We start from the raw sequence: 19,934 nt of genomic DNA on the forward strand, positions 1-19,934 counted from the left end.
ACAAAAAAAAAACATGGAAAGTTATTGTCTAAATGTAAAAATTAAATTTCTATTGTTTGGTCAAGTAAAAGCACAAGTTTGTTTTTAGACATTTAAAGAAGTCTATATGTGAGTATGGTAATCGAGTTTGCACATTTTCATTCCACCATGTTAAAATACGTAAGTTTTGGAACCCTCTGTATAGCTATCTTTTGGCAAACACCGAAGCTAAAAAGACAAGGAAGTAATTTATTAAATTCTCCATTGCACATTATATTTAACTGTGCTCAACAACAGGTCACCGTGACGTCATCATATAGAGTTATTCTCTGCATAACTAAATCCCTTACACTAGGCATTTAAGATTTAAAAACAGAAAAGTTCACCACAACGGAAACCGAGGCCGGTTATCTGTCAAGGCTAGTAGAATTAAAAGAAAGAACGGAACACACTTCCGGTGTGTTTTAAAAAACATATCAACCATAGCTTATGTTGTGGTTAACTTTTGCGTTTAAAATCTATCCTATAAATCGAGAAGAACCACTAACATGATAAAATTATGATGTAATTTTACTTCGTAAAAATTCCCCTTGGAACCACAATGACATCCCTCTCGATTTAATAATAATAAGAATAGGAATACTAACAATACTAACCTATAAACCCCCCTAACCTTCCCCCCTAATTATAAATAAACGTTATGAAGTCCCCTGCAATAACATGTACTCTGGTATAGCAAATGTAACTGCATCCCTGACTATTAAACTTTGTAACTGTTATTACCATAGGCTTTTAGGGCATAAGCTAACACACTAACCATAGGGTCAGTATTTTAACCATTCAGACTCCCCCTTTGCTAACAGAACCACTCATGGAAAAAGAAAGCTAAAGTAATGGCATATAAATCTCTAGGTGCGCTAAATCGCACCAATCAGTTGTAATGTCTGTATATTATCAGTATACGTAAAAAAAATCAATGTGTGTCGCGTATCGCATACCACACAGGATGAGAGAAACTAAATCCAGGTCGCAATAGCAATCAAACTGAGTAGAAGTTTAGAAAAACACATGTACATACTATGATCAACCTGTATAGAACAGAGCTATACAGTAAGTTTGTAATATATTACATTTATTGCATTATCGATATAAAGAGCAATAACTAATAATGTGAGATTCATTCTTGATACCAATAGGGTGAGTTTAATATCTTATGCGTATAGACGCACTTAAAACATTTATTAAGCATTAAGCCACTGTTTTAATCGCTAGTTGTTAATTACTCAAGTTATTTTACATATGCGGTTTACTCATTTAGTATGCAATCGCTTCTATGTTACAAATAAATATATTACCAGATAAGTAATGGAGTACCCAAATATTTTCAAAGGTTACTCAAGGGAGTACTCAAATACTTTCAATACATTACAGGTTATAACATATTCACTTGATTCTGGAACGTAGAGTATAGCCTATGATTTATGAAGTATAACTGGTATATTGAAACAACATCAGAAATGTCGTTCACAAACTGTAAGGCACAACCCCGCAATAATTTAAAAAAAAATTCAGGCAACACAATTGAGTGTACTAGTCTATATCATTGCATGTTTATCCCATTTGGCTTATACTATAAACCATGAGAACTACTCTTGTAATTTTATCGTTCATCACAGTCAAACTTTAAAGCGCTTCACGCTATTTTTTTTGTTTGAGTGTATTTAATGTTGAATTTCTTCAGTTATAGTTGAATAAAACTTAGTAGCCTGAGACAAGCACATTTAACACGCATAACTCTAATCGTACTCAGTACAGTAAAATACAATTGTAATTAGCTAATTAGTAATTAGCAAATGAGTGGACTCACAAAATCTTAATTTTCTTTATAATACTAGAAGTTGTACTCATAATCGGTTCGAAGTCATGCTTAATAATATGGTTAGATGTTGGTTTTTTAAAAAAAATACATATACTATTGTGAGTCACACGAAACCTTTTGGTAGTTATAAGCTAGAAGGAATCCATGATTGTAAGGTTTCATCCCACATAGTTTTAATCTACTAGTTTGTTAATGGAATTGAGTAACATTTAAACGTACTATAGTTAGTTATGACACATGAAATCTTACAATCCCGCTCTCTTGCAGTTTAGTCGTGCATAATCTCCCAATCCCTCAAGAAAGTTTGTTTTTAGTTTCCTAGCGCCTGACGTAAGACCAGTTCTATATTAACCCTTTAACTCCCAACAACTTGCCTTGGACAACCGTTTCTGTAATTGAATAAAAATGCTAGAAAGATAACTTTCGACATTTTTTTTGTTTATTTTTTTTACCGAGGTCGGCGGATAACTGTTACACAGTTGTGCCTCGAAGTCCTAAGCCGGACTCAAACTATGGGGCGAGACGCCCGCGCTTTTCAAATTGTGTGTGTAGTAAGGAAAAGAGAGATAGGGAGAATGGAGTCAGTTGAGGTTCAGATTGATTTAGCGACCTGATGCCTCATTGACACCAATCCACACGCATGTATTAGGGGTATGACCCTAGCTTTGATTTACTCAGATCACAGAGCTGGGTCCTAGATGCAATATTTAGGGAATACCACGAAAGCAATAAATACATGAAATCTATTATGTAGTTACAATTAGGTGTAAGATAAAAACTGTAAAGATAAATGTAAAATAGGAATTTCAATCCCGGCGTGATAGAGGAAAATCATAGAAAAACCTAGAAGTCTTAACCACTATTGAGCATGCGCGTGAAGAAGTCTCTCCCATGCTCGATGAGGCTCGTGACGTCGCCTTCGAGCTACGTCAGAACTGGCAGAAATGCGTGGGACGAAACGCCTTTATAAACGAGGCCTGTTCGCCGCTCCGGTTGATTCTACTGTAGACCGTCGACGAGTGTGTGTGCTCCCAAGTCCCGGACGCTTAGTAGAAAAACAGGTATGTGATTATTTTTTCTAAGTTCCCCCTTCAACTCGGAATGAGCACTTTGAGAGTTGTAGTCGCACTTTAAGAATGTTTAGTGACGAATACGAAGTCCCTTTAACCTGAGACCAAATTCCCTCTTCGAGAATTAACATTTTTCCCTTCGGGCCAATGCAAGTTGCGATGTACGAAGTTCATACTTCACTATTCTCAATAAATCGCGGTTTAGTATAAAAACCTTCTAGCACCCATTAGGTATTATAGGGGTTGTGCTCCCACTTAAGTGATGTAGTAAAACTTCCAAGTTGTCATTCCAAGTAACCGATTTTGTAAAATCCATCTGTATTCTTATTTTTATTTTTTTTTAATAAAAAGTCAAGTGTAATGGTCTCTTTGATTTAGTCAAGCTTATCCCACCTATTTAGATTCGGCTCACAGTCTTCATATGTTACCTGGGTTTCGATTTCCAGTACCAAGCTCTACCACTGATAGTGCACTTTCTCATCATCTTCGAACCAGTAAGCCAAAGACGTTTACGAGACCGATGCTAAAAAGGAGTTGGACTCCGAACCACCTTTGTAATACTGGGTGGAGAGTGAAGAAGTGATCTCAATTACGATTTCACAAAAGAAAGTGTACTCAATTGCTACGTCAATCTCAGAACAACAAAAACATCATATAACAATATATATATATATATATATATATATATATATATGTCTGTGTGTCTACCCCGATTTTACAGCACGATTTGCCACTGGTTTAACGTCTTGTTCAGCAGCGAGCCTATATGAAAATATGTATGTGTGTCACGTAAATTGAAGCTAAAATCTTTCTACAAGCTACCTTCATCGTTCGTTTCAAAAGCACCGTAGTCTACATTATTTTTTATCACCGTAATTTCTCCGGGCGAAAATACGCCATTATCATAAGAACTACGAACCAAGACGGTATTCGTAGCCAAAAGCTCAACTAAATAGAGGAAGTGAATCCTAAGCAAACTACAAGAAGGATGTTGAAATAACAATACACACTTCCACTGGCTAATAGAAAAAGAGAAAACAAGATTACCTACATATTTTTGGCTTTTGAGTACTCATATCTCTTTCGGTATATATACTTGACACAGCATGTCATTTAAACCCACGCAATACGTGACCTGTACGCATGAAGGTCAACAACGTTCGTGAAAATTTAACAGAAAGGACTAGTTGTATGCTGCTGTTGTATTCCAAAGTCAACACCATGTTCAACTACCGGAACTGACCTTGATAAGTATATCTTTGACTGAACGCCTTGTAACAAGAGGGCAACTATAATTACCCATGCGTCTCTTGCAGCTATACAACGATATGTGTTCGTTTTGTGTTTCTCCCTCTCTGCGCCTGGCTGTATTTGCGAAAATATTGTTTGTTTTCTTGCTTTGGGGTAGGGAGTAAGACAGCCTTGCACACCTTGAGAGTGTGGAGGGAGTAACGTAAAATGATCGAAAGACGACCGATGATTTTTAGTAGATTTGATTTGATTTATTGACATATAACACTACAGGCACAGTCCAAATTACAGTGTTACATAGTGTATATGTTATACAGATTATATACGTTAATAAAACTACTGGTAATAATTACATTTGTCTTACAGAATGAATAGAGTTCATAAAACTATTTACATCCATTGCCAGTATACCAAGGTTGAAATTTTCTTTCACTAACCTGTTGTAGGTTGCACTAACTCTCCATATATGATATCTGTTTAAGACGTTTGTTTTCGCTGTCATACAAAAAAACATGTATTTTTCGAAGCATTGCGCAAGTTAATGGATGGTACTTGGATTCATATTTGTTCTTTAAGATCATGACAGTCTATTTTGCCATGAAAGAGTTTGTGTACAAATAATGAATCAATATTTCTTCTCCTGAATTCTAATGTTTCAAATTTAAAATTTTCAACAAGGTTAATATAGCTTTTAAATTTTGGATAGAATCTTGTTTTCTTAAGTGTAAGAATCCTTAAAAGCTTATATTAAGCACGCTCAATCAAGAATGAGTATTTCTGTATATTAGGGTTCCATGTATTACTATAATATTCTAATTTCGAGCTGACATGTGCATAATACAGCACAATTAAAGTTTCGTCATTTTGGAAATCTTTATTGACTCGATAAATATATCCAAGATTTTTGTATGCATGTTTGCAAATTGATTCAATATCTTGAGTAAAGAATAAATTTGAATCACAAATAACTCCCAAATCCCTTATACAATCAGGTTTTTCAGTTTCCCCTCTAATATTGAATAATTGTATTGAATATATTTTACTTTTCTAGTGAATGTTAAATAACTGCACTTACGAAAATTTAACTTTAATTTATTGTTTTTACACCAAATGTCAAGCTTTTGTAAGTAACTTTGAAGTAATAAACAGTCCCGAATTGTTTTTATTCTGTTGAACATTTAAAGGTTATCAGCAAAGAGCACATTTCCAGAAAATTAAAAGTACTCTGGAAGATCACTTACCGCCAAAATGAAAAATAGAGGTCCAAGATTTAAGCCTTGAGGAATTCTAGATGTTGCATGAAAGATTTGAGATTTATGATTACGATATAGTAAAATTTGTTTACGATTTTGAAGGTAGCAAGCAAAGTATTGCAGCGTTGATTTCGTTAATGTAGAGTAAATAGTTTCGAGCAGTGGCATATACTGGTTTAAAAGCATGGGCTTCCACTGACTTTGTATATTAGTATTAATATTAATGATGATAATAATAAAAGTGATAATAATAATAATAATAATAATAATAATAATAATAATAATAATAATAATAATAATAATAATAATAATAATAACAAATTGTGCATAACAATGGGGAAAAATTGGTTGATGTTTTTTGAACTAGTGTTTTGAGGCCATTAATGTTTTCCACCGTAAATGAAATTCCATGATATATTTCCGCAGTTCCCGTTAATTGCCTTCGTAAAATGTTAAATTTTCCCAATGTTACTTCGCTTAAAAGTCGCCTCTCTTACTGACGTTGGCTGTCATTCCGTACAAAATCTGAGTACAGTAACGTAACGCAAAAATGGAGACAATCATTATAATTGCTGTTTATTACCGCTACCTAAATTCCAAATTTTGCGTTATGTTCACAAACGATTCTCGGAACCTTTTGCTGCGGAGTCCTTTTGTCCGGGTCCTTTCGGTCAGGAACGTTTTCATTAGCGCCTTTTGACTCGGGCCTTTTTGACGCAGGGTCATTTGACTCGGGCCCATTTGTAACGGGCCGTTTTGACCATGACACGTTTGAAGCAGGGATTTTTAACTTGAGTTATTTTGTCGTGGGAACCTTTTGACCTGGGTTCCTTTTATGAGAGGCGTTTTGATTTGGCCGCTTTTGACTCAGGCCCTATTAACCCGGGCCCTTTTGACTCAGGACCGTTTGACTCAGGCCCCTTTTTAGCGGTTCGACTTTGACCCGGGCCCCCTTTTGATGCGGGGCCGTTTGAGTCGGTCCCTTTTGTAGGGGGACCATTTTTCACCCAAGCCCGTATGACGCAGGGCCTTTTGACTTGGGCCATTTTGTCTTGGGACCCTTTTGACGCCGCTATTTTAATGAGGGCGTTTTCATTTTGTCCCTTTTGACTCGGGGCTTTTTGACACAATGCCGATTGACTCGAGTACTTTTGTAGCGTGGCTCAGTTTTGACGAAGGCCCGTTTGACGCAGAGCCTTTCCACTCAAGTCCTTTCGTCGTGGGAACCTTTTGTCCTGGCCCCTTTTTATAAGGCGTGTTTTGGTTCGCGCCCTCTTGACCCGAGTCGTTTTGTCTCGGGGCCGTTTTTATGAGCGGCGTGTTGAGTTCGCCCCTTGTGACTCTGGCCACTTGGTTGCTGAGAAGTTTTGACCCGGGCCCTTTTGTAGCAAGGTCCCATTCGGCCCTGGTCCGTTTGACGCACTGCCCTTTTGACTCAGACCCTTTTGACCTGGGTCGTTTTGACTTGGGTTTTTCTGTCTTTGCCCTTTTGTTTGGCCCTTCTGAGATGGAACCATATATATATATATATATATATATATATATATATATATATATATATATATATATATATATATATATATATAACGCAGCAGCTAAAATACCTTGGGCAAGGGTCTTAGGGGAGTATGAGTAAATCGATAACCGATTGATCCAGGACGCAGCGAAATTAGTTACACCACTGTTCAAATATCTTTCTTTCTATTCTCTCGACATTATGGCTGGAGATGAATGTTCTGACTAATAGGCTAGAGCGGCGAAACACGATATACGCTATCAATGATAAATGTTATGACATTTAACTTAATAATAAAGGGATTAAAACGAAAAACTCTATATCGGTCTTTTGCTCCGCTACCCGTTGGAAAAAATCCTGCGGGCGTTAGTGATTATTAGTTACTGTATTATATTGTTCTATACACGAAAAAAGAATTGTGTGTTTTATATAATAACAAGAACTTTATTTACATTTATTATGGCCCATGGTTTGGGATAGCGAAAGATATTCACGTTCAGCGTAATCAGTTTCCATTCTGAAATAATTACAGTAAGGCGAATCAAATAATACATGCACAGATTTAGCATTTAGGACTAAGGAAAAGTGTCCTGTGAACATGTGGTAGTAAATTTCTGAAGAGTGAAAAGCGCTAGTAGCTGTAATTAGCTCAGTCGGTTCCTATAGTCCCTTAGTGAGTTACATAAATCTTTCTCTTCCCTCTACATCATGTCTGGAAATTAATGTTTGGACAAATGAACTACGGAGGCAATTTTAAAAAGTAAGATGATCTACTCTATTGTGTTGTTTATCTTAACATATAAGGCGATAAATTGAAAAACAGAGATGACAGGGCATTGATGTTTCAAATCCTTGCTTTTACTCCCTATACCTACGTTATTTCCCTAGTCAAAATAAAAACTCTTCAAAATTAATCACAAATACTTATTATCATTCTATAGAGTACTGCGCGGTCACGTATCAGTGAACGCGCTGTAAAGGCAATTTGGCGACGAGAATACATTGGAACTATCAATATTACAAATGATAAAAGAATCCTGTAATTAATAAAACCCGAGATCAGTAGGACGTGAAACCAAGGCTTATCCTACTTTTCTGAGATAACGCTGTTAATTAAGAAAAAAAAACATAGTTTGGAGTATGTTCTGTAAATGTCACATTTCTACCGTTCCAATATTGTAAACATCTTGTTTCGGTGACAATAAAAAGTATTATATAGAAACAATACTTAAAAAATTAAATCTAACTTGTCAAACTAATTTGTTGTAAATGACTGATAGAAGTAGTATTAATGGGTGTTACTCCAGCATTCAGATATAGGAAGTTTAACGCCCTACTTGAGCATCGAGACTAAATGTTATGGGAAACTACAGTTTAATTATATTTATTCGGGCATTTCTTTTATAATTATGATCTTTCCGAGCCATTAATATCCATTGAAGATTTTCGAGATCAACATTGTTTCCAGTTCATCGATATTGCGGTAATCAAAATTTTAATCGTTTCCAGCGAAGACATTATGTGTGGCCCGCGCACTTAAATGTACTTTTCCTACATATTTTCTGTTTATAAAGTTAATTTGTATGGACGTTTGTGTTTGTGAAGTGTAAAAAAAACTAATAACGAGAACAATAGCCGAAAGCGTCAATGGACCATGCTTGAGGAACTAGCGATATCTATGCAAAAAGTGGAGGTCTCGCAGCTACGATCAGCGGTGTCTCCACTTCTATTTAGAAAATTATAGTACCATTAGCAGAGGTGCGACGGAACTCCAGTGAACCAAAAAATGACTCCCCCAGAATATGTTAAGACGCATATATGTGTAATGTCCTTACAAAATGTGAGACAAAAAAATTTCCCTAGGATAGGCGCGAACCACTAACATTATGATTACTAGCAGCGTGTATTTTCGACTTCACCGCGGATTCAATATAGAAAACTTAGCATATAAAGGGATAAACCGTTGCGTCTGCTTAATGTGGCTAACCAGAAGGCAAGTCTAATCGTGTGCAATTAACAATAATCCTTTGGGATCAGATAAAATGCGTTCACAATGAAATTAAGTAATAAAATTATGCTCACCTATTTACTTCATTTCATACATCTCCAATATTCATTTTCTAATGAACGTCGACAGTCACCTTTCAAATTCATAAAATTCAGGTGTATAGAAGCAAAGCATTCTAAATCAATTTTTCAATTCTGTCAGGAGACGAAGCTAAAGTGACTCCCTTATGTTTCATAATTGTTAACTTTTTATTTTGTTTATGCCACTATTTAATGAATATGAGTGAAATCTACCACTAAAGAAAAACAGTTGTTCAACAATTCTGAGACAAAAGGCATTCCCTTAGTTTCGTTTCCTGACAAAATTCATAAATGGATTTAGCAGGTTTGGCTTCTGTACTCATGGATTCTCACAATATTGGTCACTTCATGAATTCTAGGTAGTGGTTACTCTTGAACCCAAGATCACACTTTAGAAATAATACGTCTGGAAAAAATAATATGTAATTGCACATGACTGGCAAAATTTCGTGCAGACCCCTCGTGATTTTTTACGATGAATCGAAGGAGTGAGGACAAAATTATATTTTAGCTGCCAGGATGGGAACGACAGGGGCGGGAAGCCGTGGATACCCCCCTGGGCCCTTTGAGCCAATGATAATAATAATAGTAATAATGATAATTGTCACATATTACTACTGAAATAGAACTAATTGTATGCGAACAGATATATGTGGCCCTTATAATTTGTTTTACCCAAAGCCTGACTTTTCTCTTCTAAAAACAGGACTTCATTTTTGCTGGCACAGTTTAATGGTCTATTTACAAAATAGAATCCCAAAGGGCACTACAGCCATAACGTTATATTTACTAGGTATATTGGATTCAGCTGTACGAAGTTACTCAACACCTGATTACTAGGCCCTGAATAGTATCCCGGACCCTTTTCGCATTTCCTAAGGTAGAAGCCCTTGAGATAATAATCAATGAATGGAATTATTTCCCTTAATTATCAGGTGCCGCTGATCAGATTTTTTCTTCTCTTGAAAAGAGTTCTCCCTTAAGCGTCGGGAATATAATCTCCAGATATTGTCGGATTTACTAGAGTATCGTACCTATGACAAGAAGATCCTGTAATCCTCGTTCTGCATACTAGGGACGAATGCGAAGGAATTCTAAAGTAGGGCCCTTCATTCCTTACTATGTAAGATTTGTACTTGGAGCTCTATAATTTTCTACTTGAATTGTACTTCTCATTTCTCATGTATATAATTTTTGAAAGAAGGCCAAAAGAATTAAAACTGAACTGTTCTCTGAGCTTTCGTCCATTACTTGAATATCAATCAAACTATTTGAATACTAAAGCAGTCATAAAACGATGTTGTAAATTAGTTAATTGTTTTAATTTTTTCTCCGTCGTTATTCATACCAAGCCCGATAGGATCAACCGAATATTAAACATACAAGTCAAAAGAAGTCAAATAATTTATATTTACAACAGTGGGTACAAGCAACGAAGTTATGTGAGTTAACTAATTCTTCTTCATTTTATGTAGTTACAATATTTACTGCAATTGCAAATTATTGGGAAATAGCATAGGTAGTGTAGTGTATACTATATTTATGGTATTAACAATATATAGGGTTTATATGATATATAGTGTGTACTATATTTTATTCCCATATATTGCTATATAGATCTATATCTATATATCTATATCTATATATCTATCTATCTATCTATATGTGTATATATATATATATATATATGCGAAAAAAGATACGTGTACATTGAGTTGCATCTGTTTAGTCGTTTTGCAAACTGCAAGTGATCTGGACCCCAAGTAATGGAATTTAAGCTCTTAGGTGGTAGATAATTTTGCTAGTGGCTGTATCAGAATTTTCAATTGCGTGTGTTTTGAAATGAAACACTTTCGTTTTTATTGCCTTGTAACTAAAAAGTTATTTTCAATACACATTTATATTTCATTTGATCGTGTAGAAATGACTACAAGGACACAAAGTCCACTAACAACCATACATGCATATGAAAAACAGAAAATAAATTATGAATTGCAAATTTATTTTTTTGGAAAAGAATGCAATCCAAATTAATGTGTTCAGGCTCAATTAAAATTCACATCGAGAAAATAAAAATCGATTACAGAAAAATATTCAGATACGCTTTTAGTCGTATAATATTTGCTAATTATATTGAATCAATTGACGAGAACAGTATGAAGCACGATAACAGCTCTTAATAAGCATTCTTTGTCTCATCCAAAGAATAAGACTTCAGTTATGATTAACAATGACAATATAAATTAGTAATGCTTGGACTTATTTCTATAGTTAAATAATATTAAGTAATAAACGTGTTTCATATTCCGGTGTTCCTATTGTAAATTTAATAATCAAGCATAATGCAAAAAGAGCCATTCTTTGCTAACCGTGAAAATTGTTAGACTTATAAATGTAACAGTAAATCCACCGTATATACGTAAATCAAAAGACACATCAGAACATTATTGATTTCGGAGGAAAATTACCCAGATAAATCATGGGTAAACCAATGTTTCTTTCATTACAATATCTACAAATTATACTGGCAATGATTTCTCAGGTAGGTTATTCAAAGTTTCTATTTCTTGGCATTTCTATTCTTCTAATTTTAAGGTATTCACTAAACTCGAAATATGAAAGGTCTGTAAGGTTGATCAAATTTTGTATTTCGTACGAACTGAATGATGTAAGAACTGTATGCTTCAGAATTATATTACCGATTTGAATGAAACATGAAAGTTATATATATTGCATTCTCTCGTCAGTAGTTGAAACATAGAGTCACTGTGGTCAAACGATTGGACAAAAATATATATTAGCATATTTCATAACATGTTTACTCTACAAAGATTGCTCTTGTTGCTGTTTGAATGGCATTGAGTGCTTTAAATTGAGCGAAATACATCTTAGTTTAACCTTTTACTAGTCAACCTCGAGAAAAATTGAATATACGCATGTTTTACAATATTTTACCAAATCTGTCACTGAAGTGATTGATTTTCTAAAAATATAGATTCAGTTATATAATACCGTCAATAACATGTCATATGCGAATAAGAATGAGAATACTCAGTTAGAAGAGTTGTTTAATTCTCCACTGGTTCAGGAGTATTTTGGTACTAGTTTTGAATTTGGGACTTCATGATATCGGTTTGTTTTGTCCCCGCAATATACTAAAAAAGTAAAATAGTATGTTTGATGTTTTTAAAAATATTCTTCATGACAAAACTTTTAAGATGGAAATTCTCAACGTTCCTAGCTCTTAGTTTTGGTCTATAATTTAGGTAAAATGATATTTACTTATCAGGGTAAATGATAATCTTAACACTGAAGCTAATAGTTCCTTTCATGTTAGTGTACACGTCTGGCAAATTTTGATTATGAAAAATAGCATTTTTTCAAGCAAAGTAGAATTAAATTCTTACTATATATATAAATGATAATATAATACCGAAGGAATAAAGAACAACAAAATGTAGAACTACGGAAAGAATTTAAAATTATAATAATAGTTTACCATGCAGGAAAATTTAAAAAGGAATATATCAGAGCATTTTAGCTACCTGAGTCTCATAAATAAATGCGGGAATACAACTACAAATATATCAATCCTCTCAGAAGATCTGAGTATTTAATTAGTCCAAATATTTCAAATGAAATCATTATATTCTCCTTTGAAAGTTAGAACTCATGACCCTTTGATCACATTGTTTGCTATCGAATTTTTAACAGTGACATTATTAACATAGAATAAAATTCAAATATCATTATGTTAAACAAAAAAGGGAATGCATGAAATAAATAACTTTCTGGATAAAAGTGCTTTTGAACCAACCAGATAAACGTATTGTTATATAATCTTGTTGATATATATATATATATATATATATATATATATATATACATATATATATATATATATATATATATATATATATATATATATATATATATTTCCAACATACGACCTCTGATAGTACACTGGTGCTGATAAAAATCTTTCCTTAAAATCAATATTAGTTATTTCGCAGTTAATTGATTAAGTTGGCAAACAATAAGGGTATATTTTTTTATTTGTGACAGTTGTGAATATTATGTTGAAATTATCTTGTTCTTTATGCGCACTGGTACTGTAAGGAAAAAATAATAAAGGGAAAAACAACGTATATATTAAAATATTAGGTTTATATGTTCGTAGTCTAGAGAAATTTATGTTTTTCTCTCCAGTATTTTTGATAAGGAGATCTCGAAGAATGCAACTGCTTGTAACGTGTCGTTTTTGCAGGTCGATTTGAAATTTTCAGTACGATGGCCTGTTCTAATTCAATATTCTAAGAACATGACCGTTATGTGTTTATTACATTTTTAGGAGTACACAGGAAGTGTTGAAATAAATAAAAGTACCAATTACTACGATTTATGCAATCCAACACCTTATATTTGTGTCTAAGGATTGTATATCTGACAGGCCTTTCTTTCATGGCCAAATGATAATGAAAACAAAAGATCGTATTTGAAGTAGAAACTCCACCTGGAATTAGGCTGAAATCTTGATAACGGTGCAAGATATTGAAAACAATAATCGATAATATCTCCCTTTCAAGGTATTGTTTGCCTGTTTACACCAAGAGCTCCTTCGTGGCTAAGCGGTTAGCATAAAAGCCTTTTGGCGTGGGAGGTTCGGGTTCGATTCCCTCATGCGATTCTGATTCCACGTTAATCAGTAGGTCCCGTCTCATGTAGTCCCGCTGCTGAAGGGGACGATAAACTCAAAATCAACCGAATTCAACGGTTTTTACCAATACTTTTTTTCAGTTGTGCCTGTAAAGGAACATGTACAAATGATGTAAGCAATGAGGAGATTCATGTTAATATGTGAATCATACAACGTGTATAGCGCGTATTGTCAGATAGTCACAATTAAATTATTGGTGACAATTACCACGATAAAATTTACTGCCACATTTAATATGACCTCCATCAGGTTGCGAAATTACACAAAGAATAAGCATGCCACGGATTTTTGAGTGCTTTGGTACATATTAAAGGGATGTCTGATTTTCGGTTCTTCTAATGTTTTCAACTTTTACAATATAAATTATTTCAACTCTTCTCACAAACATAAATTACACAGTATGGAGTTGATTAAGATTATATATATTTCTACCGGTTTCATACAGCAAATATTTTACTCTTCTGTTTTGATTACTGTTTTGATTTTTTTACTATGAAATATATTTTGAAATATGAAAGTGTAATACGCTACATGATGATAGAGTGATATTCACTAAATCTAATTACAATATTGCTGATTTGTATAAATGAGCTGAATCTTGAGTAGACGCTACTGCATGTAATAGTAGGTAAACAAAACAGTAAGCATACGGAAATAAGATTTTTAATAATTTCAGTATGCTTACTTTTTGTGTGTGTGTGTGTGTTTAACAAATGACTATAACTTGCGATTCACTAAATTAACCCTTTCCAGCCCGAATTTTTGTATGATGGATAGACATTTATGTTTACAGTATTTCATGTTGCAATGATGCCACGTCCTTGATTCTCTGTTTTGCTTCACTGCGAGTAATTAGAGGCACCAACTTATGAGATTGGCCCAAAAGAAGAGTGTAATGATTACATGGGGAAACTGCATGAATGAACATTAGATTTATGATTATAAAAATGAGTGATTCCAAATGTTACCAACGTGCTGGAAAGGGTTAATAATCGCAACTTTTAACAAACATTCCATCAGCCCGATACAGTAAACAACATTAAAGTAAACATCGATTGTGCCGAGAGAGTAAATCCTTGGCAATGTGTCTCCAATATATAATTTTGTTTGTTCCATTTTTTTGTCATACTGTATATTTTTTCATATTTCTATTCTGCATCCCAAACGATCTTCTGGTGCTGATGAACTTAGAGATAGTGATTTTAAATATCAGTTTTGATCTTCTATACATTATTGCCCTTGTAGAACAACAATTTCTATATTGTCATATTTTTACCGATTTATTTCTTATTGTAATGCTCTTGGTTGAGTAGGTACAAACCTACACCAAATTTATTTTACAATTGTCGAAGTTACCAGTGAATTTGAAAAACTTACTCATAAATTGGTATATACCAAATTAATATGTCCAATTCACCTAAAGCCATTCTAAGCGAGGAAATAATAAAATAACACAGGATCACATTCCAAAATTACAATGCAATTTAATTAAACAAAAAATCTGAATTTCTTATATATGGTTATTTTATAGTATTCATATTATCAATATTATTATCTACAGAACGTTTTTATTAATATACTCAGTCCTTTCGTTGTTTAGTCAATTATAAACAAAACGTTTAACAACAGAAACTGCAGCAAAACTGGTTAATCATGTAAATGCAATGTAGGAATCATAATGTGAATATGAATTTTTAAATTGTTTTGACCTTTTAAATGATAATACGGTATATGGAAGTATTAATGAGTATTAAAACATACTCATATATTAATGATAAACATACTGAAAAAAGCGAACACTGAAAACACTTTCTCTATTATAAGCAAGTAAATTTAAAACAAGTAGGTATTTTGTTGTGGAGAGGATTCTTAAACAGATAAAAACTATTTATGAGAATTATAAAACTATTGCTTGATAATATAGAATGTCTTATCATAATCCTATCTGGTTATTCGGAAACATTTCATTTATTCACTTTCTGGCATAGAAAAGCTGGTTAAAGCAGTAGTATTTTATATATGTAACACAGAAATATGAATCTAACTGAATAACAGAAACTGGTAAAAATGTACAAAGAAGCAAAGTTAAAATATAAAACGCAGGTAGGAATAGTTCATCCAGAAATGATTGAAATGTATTTATTGCTGAACATGAAAATGGCCCAAGTACTGCGTTTGATAGTTATATTTTTTTAATGGAAAGCAATAATAGGTGTTACTTTAAAAGAGAAAACGTACATATATAGAGTGTTTTATTGCCAACGAATATATTAAAAATTGCCAAAGCAATTATTAAAGCGTTAATTTCTTACATATATTTAATCAAAATTTACAAACTATAAAAATGTTTATAACACAATTACTTGGGAGATAAATCGTATGAAAAATTTATAAAAAAATGAATACATTCTCTACTTACACGAGATATGATTGAGATATTTAGCAATTGTTATAGGTAATATAATAAATGGTGAAGACAAACAACACTCTAGAACTAGTATCCAAATCGTATAGGTGTTCTTTTATACACATTTTGCAAAATGTATTCCTTCTTATGGTGTTGTTTGCTCCTCGACAGGAAAATTGTGACTGAAAACACCAAATATTTGGAAATTCGTCTTTAAGAGTTAAGCAGATGGCATTACACTTTACATGTTATCGTTTTTATAACTTTAGAGTAGTAGCTGCACGTATAAAGCTCTTCGCATTTTCATAATGTTGTCTTGTAATTAATAAAAAGAACACCAACATCATCATTAGGCCAATATATTTTTTCCTGGAGTAATGAGTAACATCCAGTTTATATTCGAATTCGTATAAATCCCTTAAAACCATCTTCAGTAGCTCTGAAATTATGTCTATTCTTTATCTAGCATATCATATACTTAGTTCAACCAATATTTTGTAGGTCTTACTATCAAAAATAACTAAATAACTCTATGGTTGTTTTATTACTTAAATAATCTTTCATTTGTAACAACACTTGTTGTTCCTTATCTATGGTGACCAGTGTCGGATTTACGTATGAGTTAACCAAAGTATATCGCAGGGTCTCAAACTCTTGTTGGTCCCAAAAAATTAAAGACAAAAGCTTTGTGTAATATGATGTCCAAACAATAAGGGAAAGCAAATAAGATAAAACGCAAATTTAGCAACAGTGTGTTGTACTGCTATGCATTAGGCTCTTATGAAGCAAGTAATGAGGGTCTCGATTATAATGAGCCACGTTTCCCAGCCCTGCATGTAATTTGGCACATGTTTCCCTGACCTTCATGTAATGACGTACCTAATTCCCATGCCCCTTTTATGGGTCCCTGTTTTAGAGTCCTGATTGTAATGGGGACATTGTTTCCCAGCTATTAGATTTTTCTATTTTAATAATTCTTCTGAGTATGATATGGTAATTTGTACTTGCATGCAGATACAACTCTGGTGCTGTCCTTTCTATGGGATACAAAAAACTGGGCTGTAACAGGAGATTCATTAAGAAGAAAACGTGGAATGCAAAGGTGGCGAAATAATAGTAAAATGTCAACAAATTATATCCCTAACCGGCGATCCTTTAAGTCGCAAAATTATACATATTTCAGTATATGTATTAGAAGTTGTGTCGATAAATATTCAAAATTCAGAGTTACTAACCTTGCCACTCATTTTCATAGTGGTCTATAGAGTGTCAATATAGGTTCACTGAAGGAAAGAAGAGGAGCATGGATATAATTTTATACACCATCATTCGTTTTGGAGACCTCAGTGTTTCGCTTGTATAATTTATATTAGCACCGCGTTTTACTTTGTTAAGAACGTTGTGTTCGGGAATACACAAGTGAATTAATCTTGCGTAAGTTAATATGCAGTAGTCTGATTGTATTAGGCCTATCGGCATAGCATGATAAAGTACCTAAATCTTTTCAAGTATAATATTTATGGTTTTATAATCATTTCAGTCTAAGAGTGACGTTTATCATCGATATTTTGATGATTTTGAGAGAATTTCCGTCGTACTACACCTCATGTAATCTCCAGGCATTGCATTCCACTTTGGCCTGAGCTACTCTTGTAACTTCATCTGAAAAAGCTCACACGACTGGTTGAGATTTGAGTTGAGCTTCAGGCAATATTTACTGTCAGTGGGCGATATTCAAACAGTATATATTTACATTATATATCTGGAAAGTTTGAAACTTTAACCAAAAAACTGAATACAGACAACTTGAAGTCAGAAATGCACATAGAAAGATCTACGCCTTCTATTCAACGTAATTTTCCTTAACTGCTTGCTTGTGGCTCCTATCAGTACAAAGTGGAATATTTCGAGGAAACTACAGTTTGCGTGCTAGACGTTCGAAGTGCATGTTTCACAAGAACATATGTTTATTAGATTTTGACTTGCTTTGTTCATCATCGGGTCCATCAGTTTTACTTGCCCTGTACAATTAGTAGCAGATTCCATAATATATTGACACCACTTATTATTTCATGTTATACTAAGGTACGACAGACCAGGTTATAACTTTGTATTTTCCAAAATTAAATCCTTAGAATAAAGCCCAGCTAAGAATGGCATCTCACACAATGCTAAATTAGCTACATTCAATTAAGGTAAATTGAGTATTTTGTTTCTAAAGAATTTTGCAATATGCTGTAAATTTTGTAACTTGGTCAGTACGTAAATTAATGAAATACATATTTGATTTGTAAATAATCTATATATATATATATATTGTCCATAAATTACCATTGATCATATATTCAAACCCCAACAATGACGACATTTTGTCGCTGAAAATGAAAGTTAAATATAGAAGGACCCTATTAATATCAATAGTTTAGAGCCACATTAAACTTAAATCCGCCACTGACGGTAACAGGAGAAAAACTTACGTATTCTATTATTTTCAAATATGCATTGGTTTATTCCACCAACATGTTTGAGGTTGAAACATTTTTCTCATTTCAAACGTACCAAATATTAGTAGTAAATTGTTTGTGTGAGTTGCTATTGTAAAAGGTCTGTCTGTAGGGACCTTATGAATGAAAGTCATTTCATGATTATCACCTTACTTACCTGTAAATTCATCTGCATGTGGACGAATAACAACTATGTGTGCGTCTTTCCCCCATAACTCAAGTATCTGTAAAACTTGCTCAACCGTGACGTAATTTTTCACGAACATAATTCATGTATAAACTTTACTACAATAGGAAACATACAATTCACACTACTATAAAAGAAATTGAAGTAAGCTAAACTAATACAAGTTAAAATGAATCTCATATACCATATTTCTATGACGTTGCGCATCACATCATAGGTATGATATCAGCAGGGTAAAAATAAAATGAATATATCTCCTTGCTGCGAATAGAACAAGAACTAAAGAATTGAGTAACACAAGGCACTTCCTTTCGAACGCAGAAACTGTTGCCACTTACGAAATAATAATTATTGAGCTCTGACCTAAAAATTACTAATTTAAAGAAAATAGATACTATTCAAAACACAGTGTCACATATTGAAAATTGTTTCCTGAAAGAACCTAAAATTCGAATACTACTTGAGTAAACAATACAACATTTTAAAAGGTATATTAAAGTTGACTAAAAAAACGACAAACCATTGCAAGATTTGCATATATGCAAAGTCCTCGAAAAATGGGTTCTAAAATTTTAAGTATGCATTTGATTTGTATGAAGTCTACCAGCTAAACCTTTAGTATGATGTCACCAAACAAAACTTTTTTCTCTAAATATAATTATCGCATACAAACATTAATTAGGTCATATGTGTTAATTTGTTTGTTAAGGTTATAAAAATGTTGGGAGAATGCTATTTCTTTATAATGTGATGAGTTATTTAAACAAAATGAAAACAAATTGGCCTCAATAGCTTTTAGTTTAATTATTCATAAAACCTCTACCGTGAACATCGAATATTTATACATAATTAAATTTTAAAGTATCCTAAATAAGGCATTTGATTCAAATTAAAGTAATGTGTTGATGTTAGCCGAATACATATAAAAGATAAAAGTAATGTAAATTAATTGATTTATGAGCTGAAGATATTTGTTAGTTTGCATATACGGATAAGTAGCATCTTTTAAAAAAAACATTAAAGATCTTGAATGAATATTGCATAATAAAATACTTCAAAATGTAAGATCAAAATATTTTAACT

General features: G+C 33.2%; 1 protein-coding gene across 1 annotated transcript in view; it reads left to right on the forward strand.

Moving 5' to 3' along the window:
* Nucleotides 1-11,466: 11,466 nt before the first annotated feature.
* Nucleotides 11,467-19,934, forward strand: part of LOC145665863 (uncharacterized) — a 120,935-nt gene continuing 112,467 nt past the window's right edge. Inside the window, exon 1 of the mRNA XM_081732980.1 lies at nucleotides 11,467-11,578. Within this exon, the coding sequence (XP_081589106.1) occupies nucleotides 11,516-11,578 (63 nt within the window). The 5' untranslated portion in view covers nucleotides 11,467-11,515. The remainder of the gene's footprint in view (nucleotides 11,579-19,934) is intronic.

The sequence above is a fragment of the Thermobia domestica genome, chromosome 1, assembly GCF_964235325.1.
Source record: "Thermobia domestica chromosome 1, izTheDome1.hap1.1, whole genome shotgun sequence".
Taxonomy (NCBI): Eukaryota; Metazoa; Arthropoda; class Insecta; order Zygentoma; family Lepismatidae; genus Thermobia; species Thermobia domestica.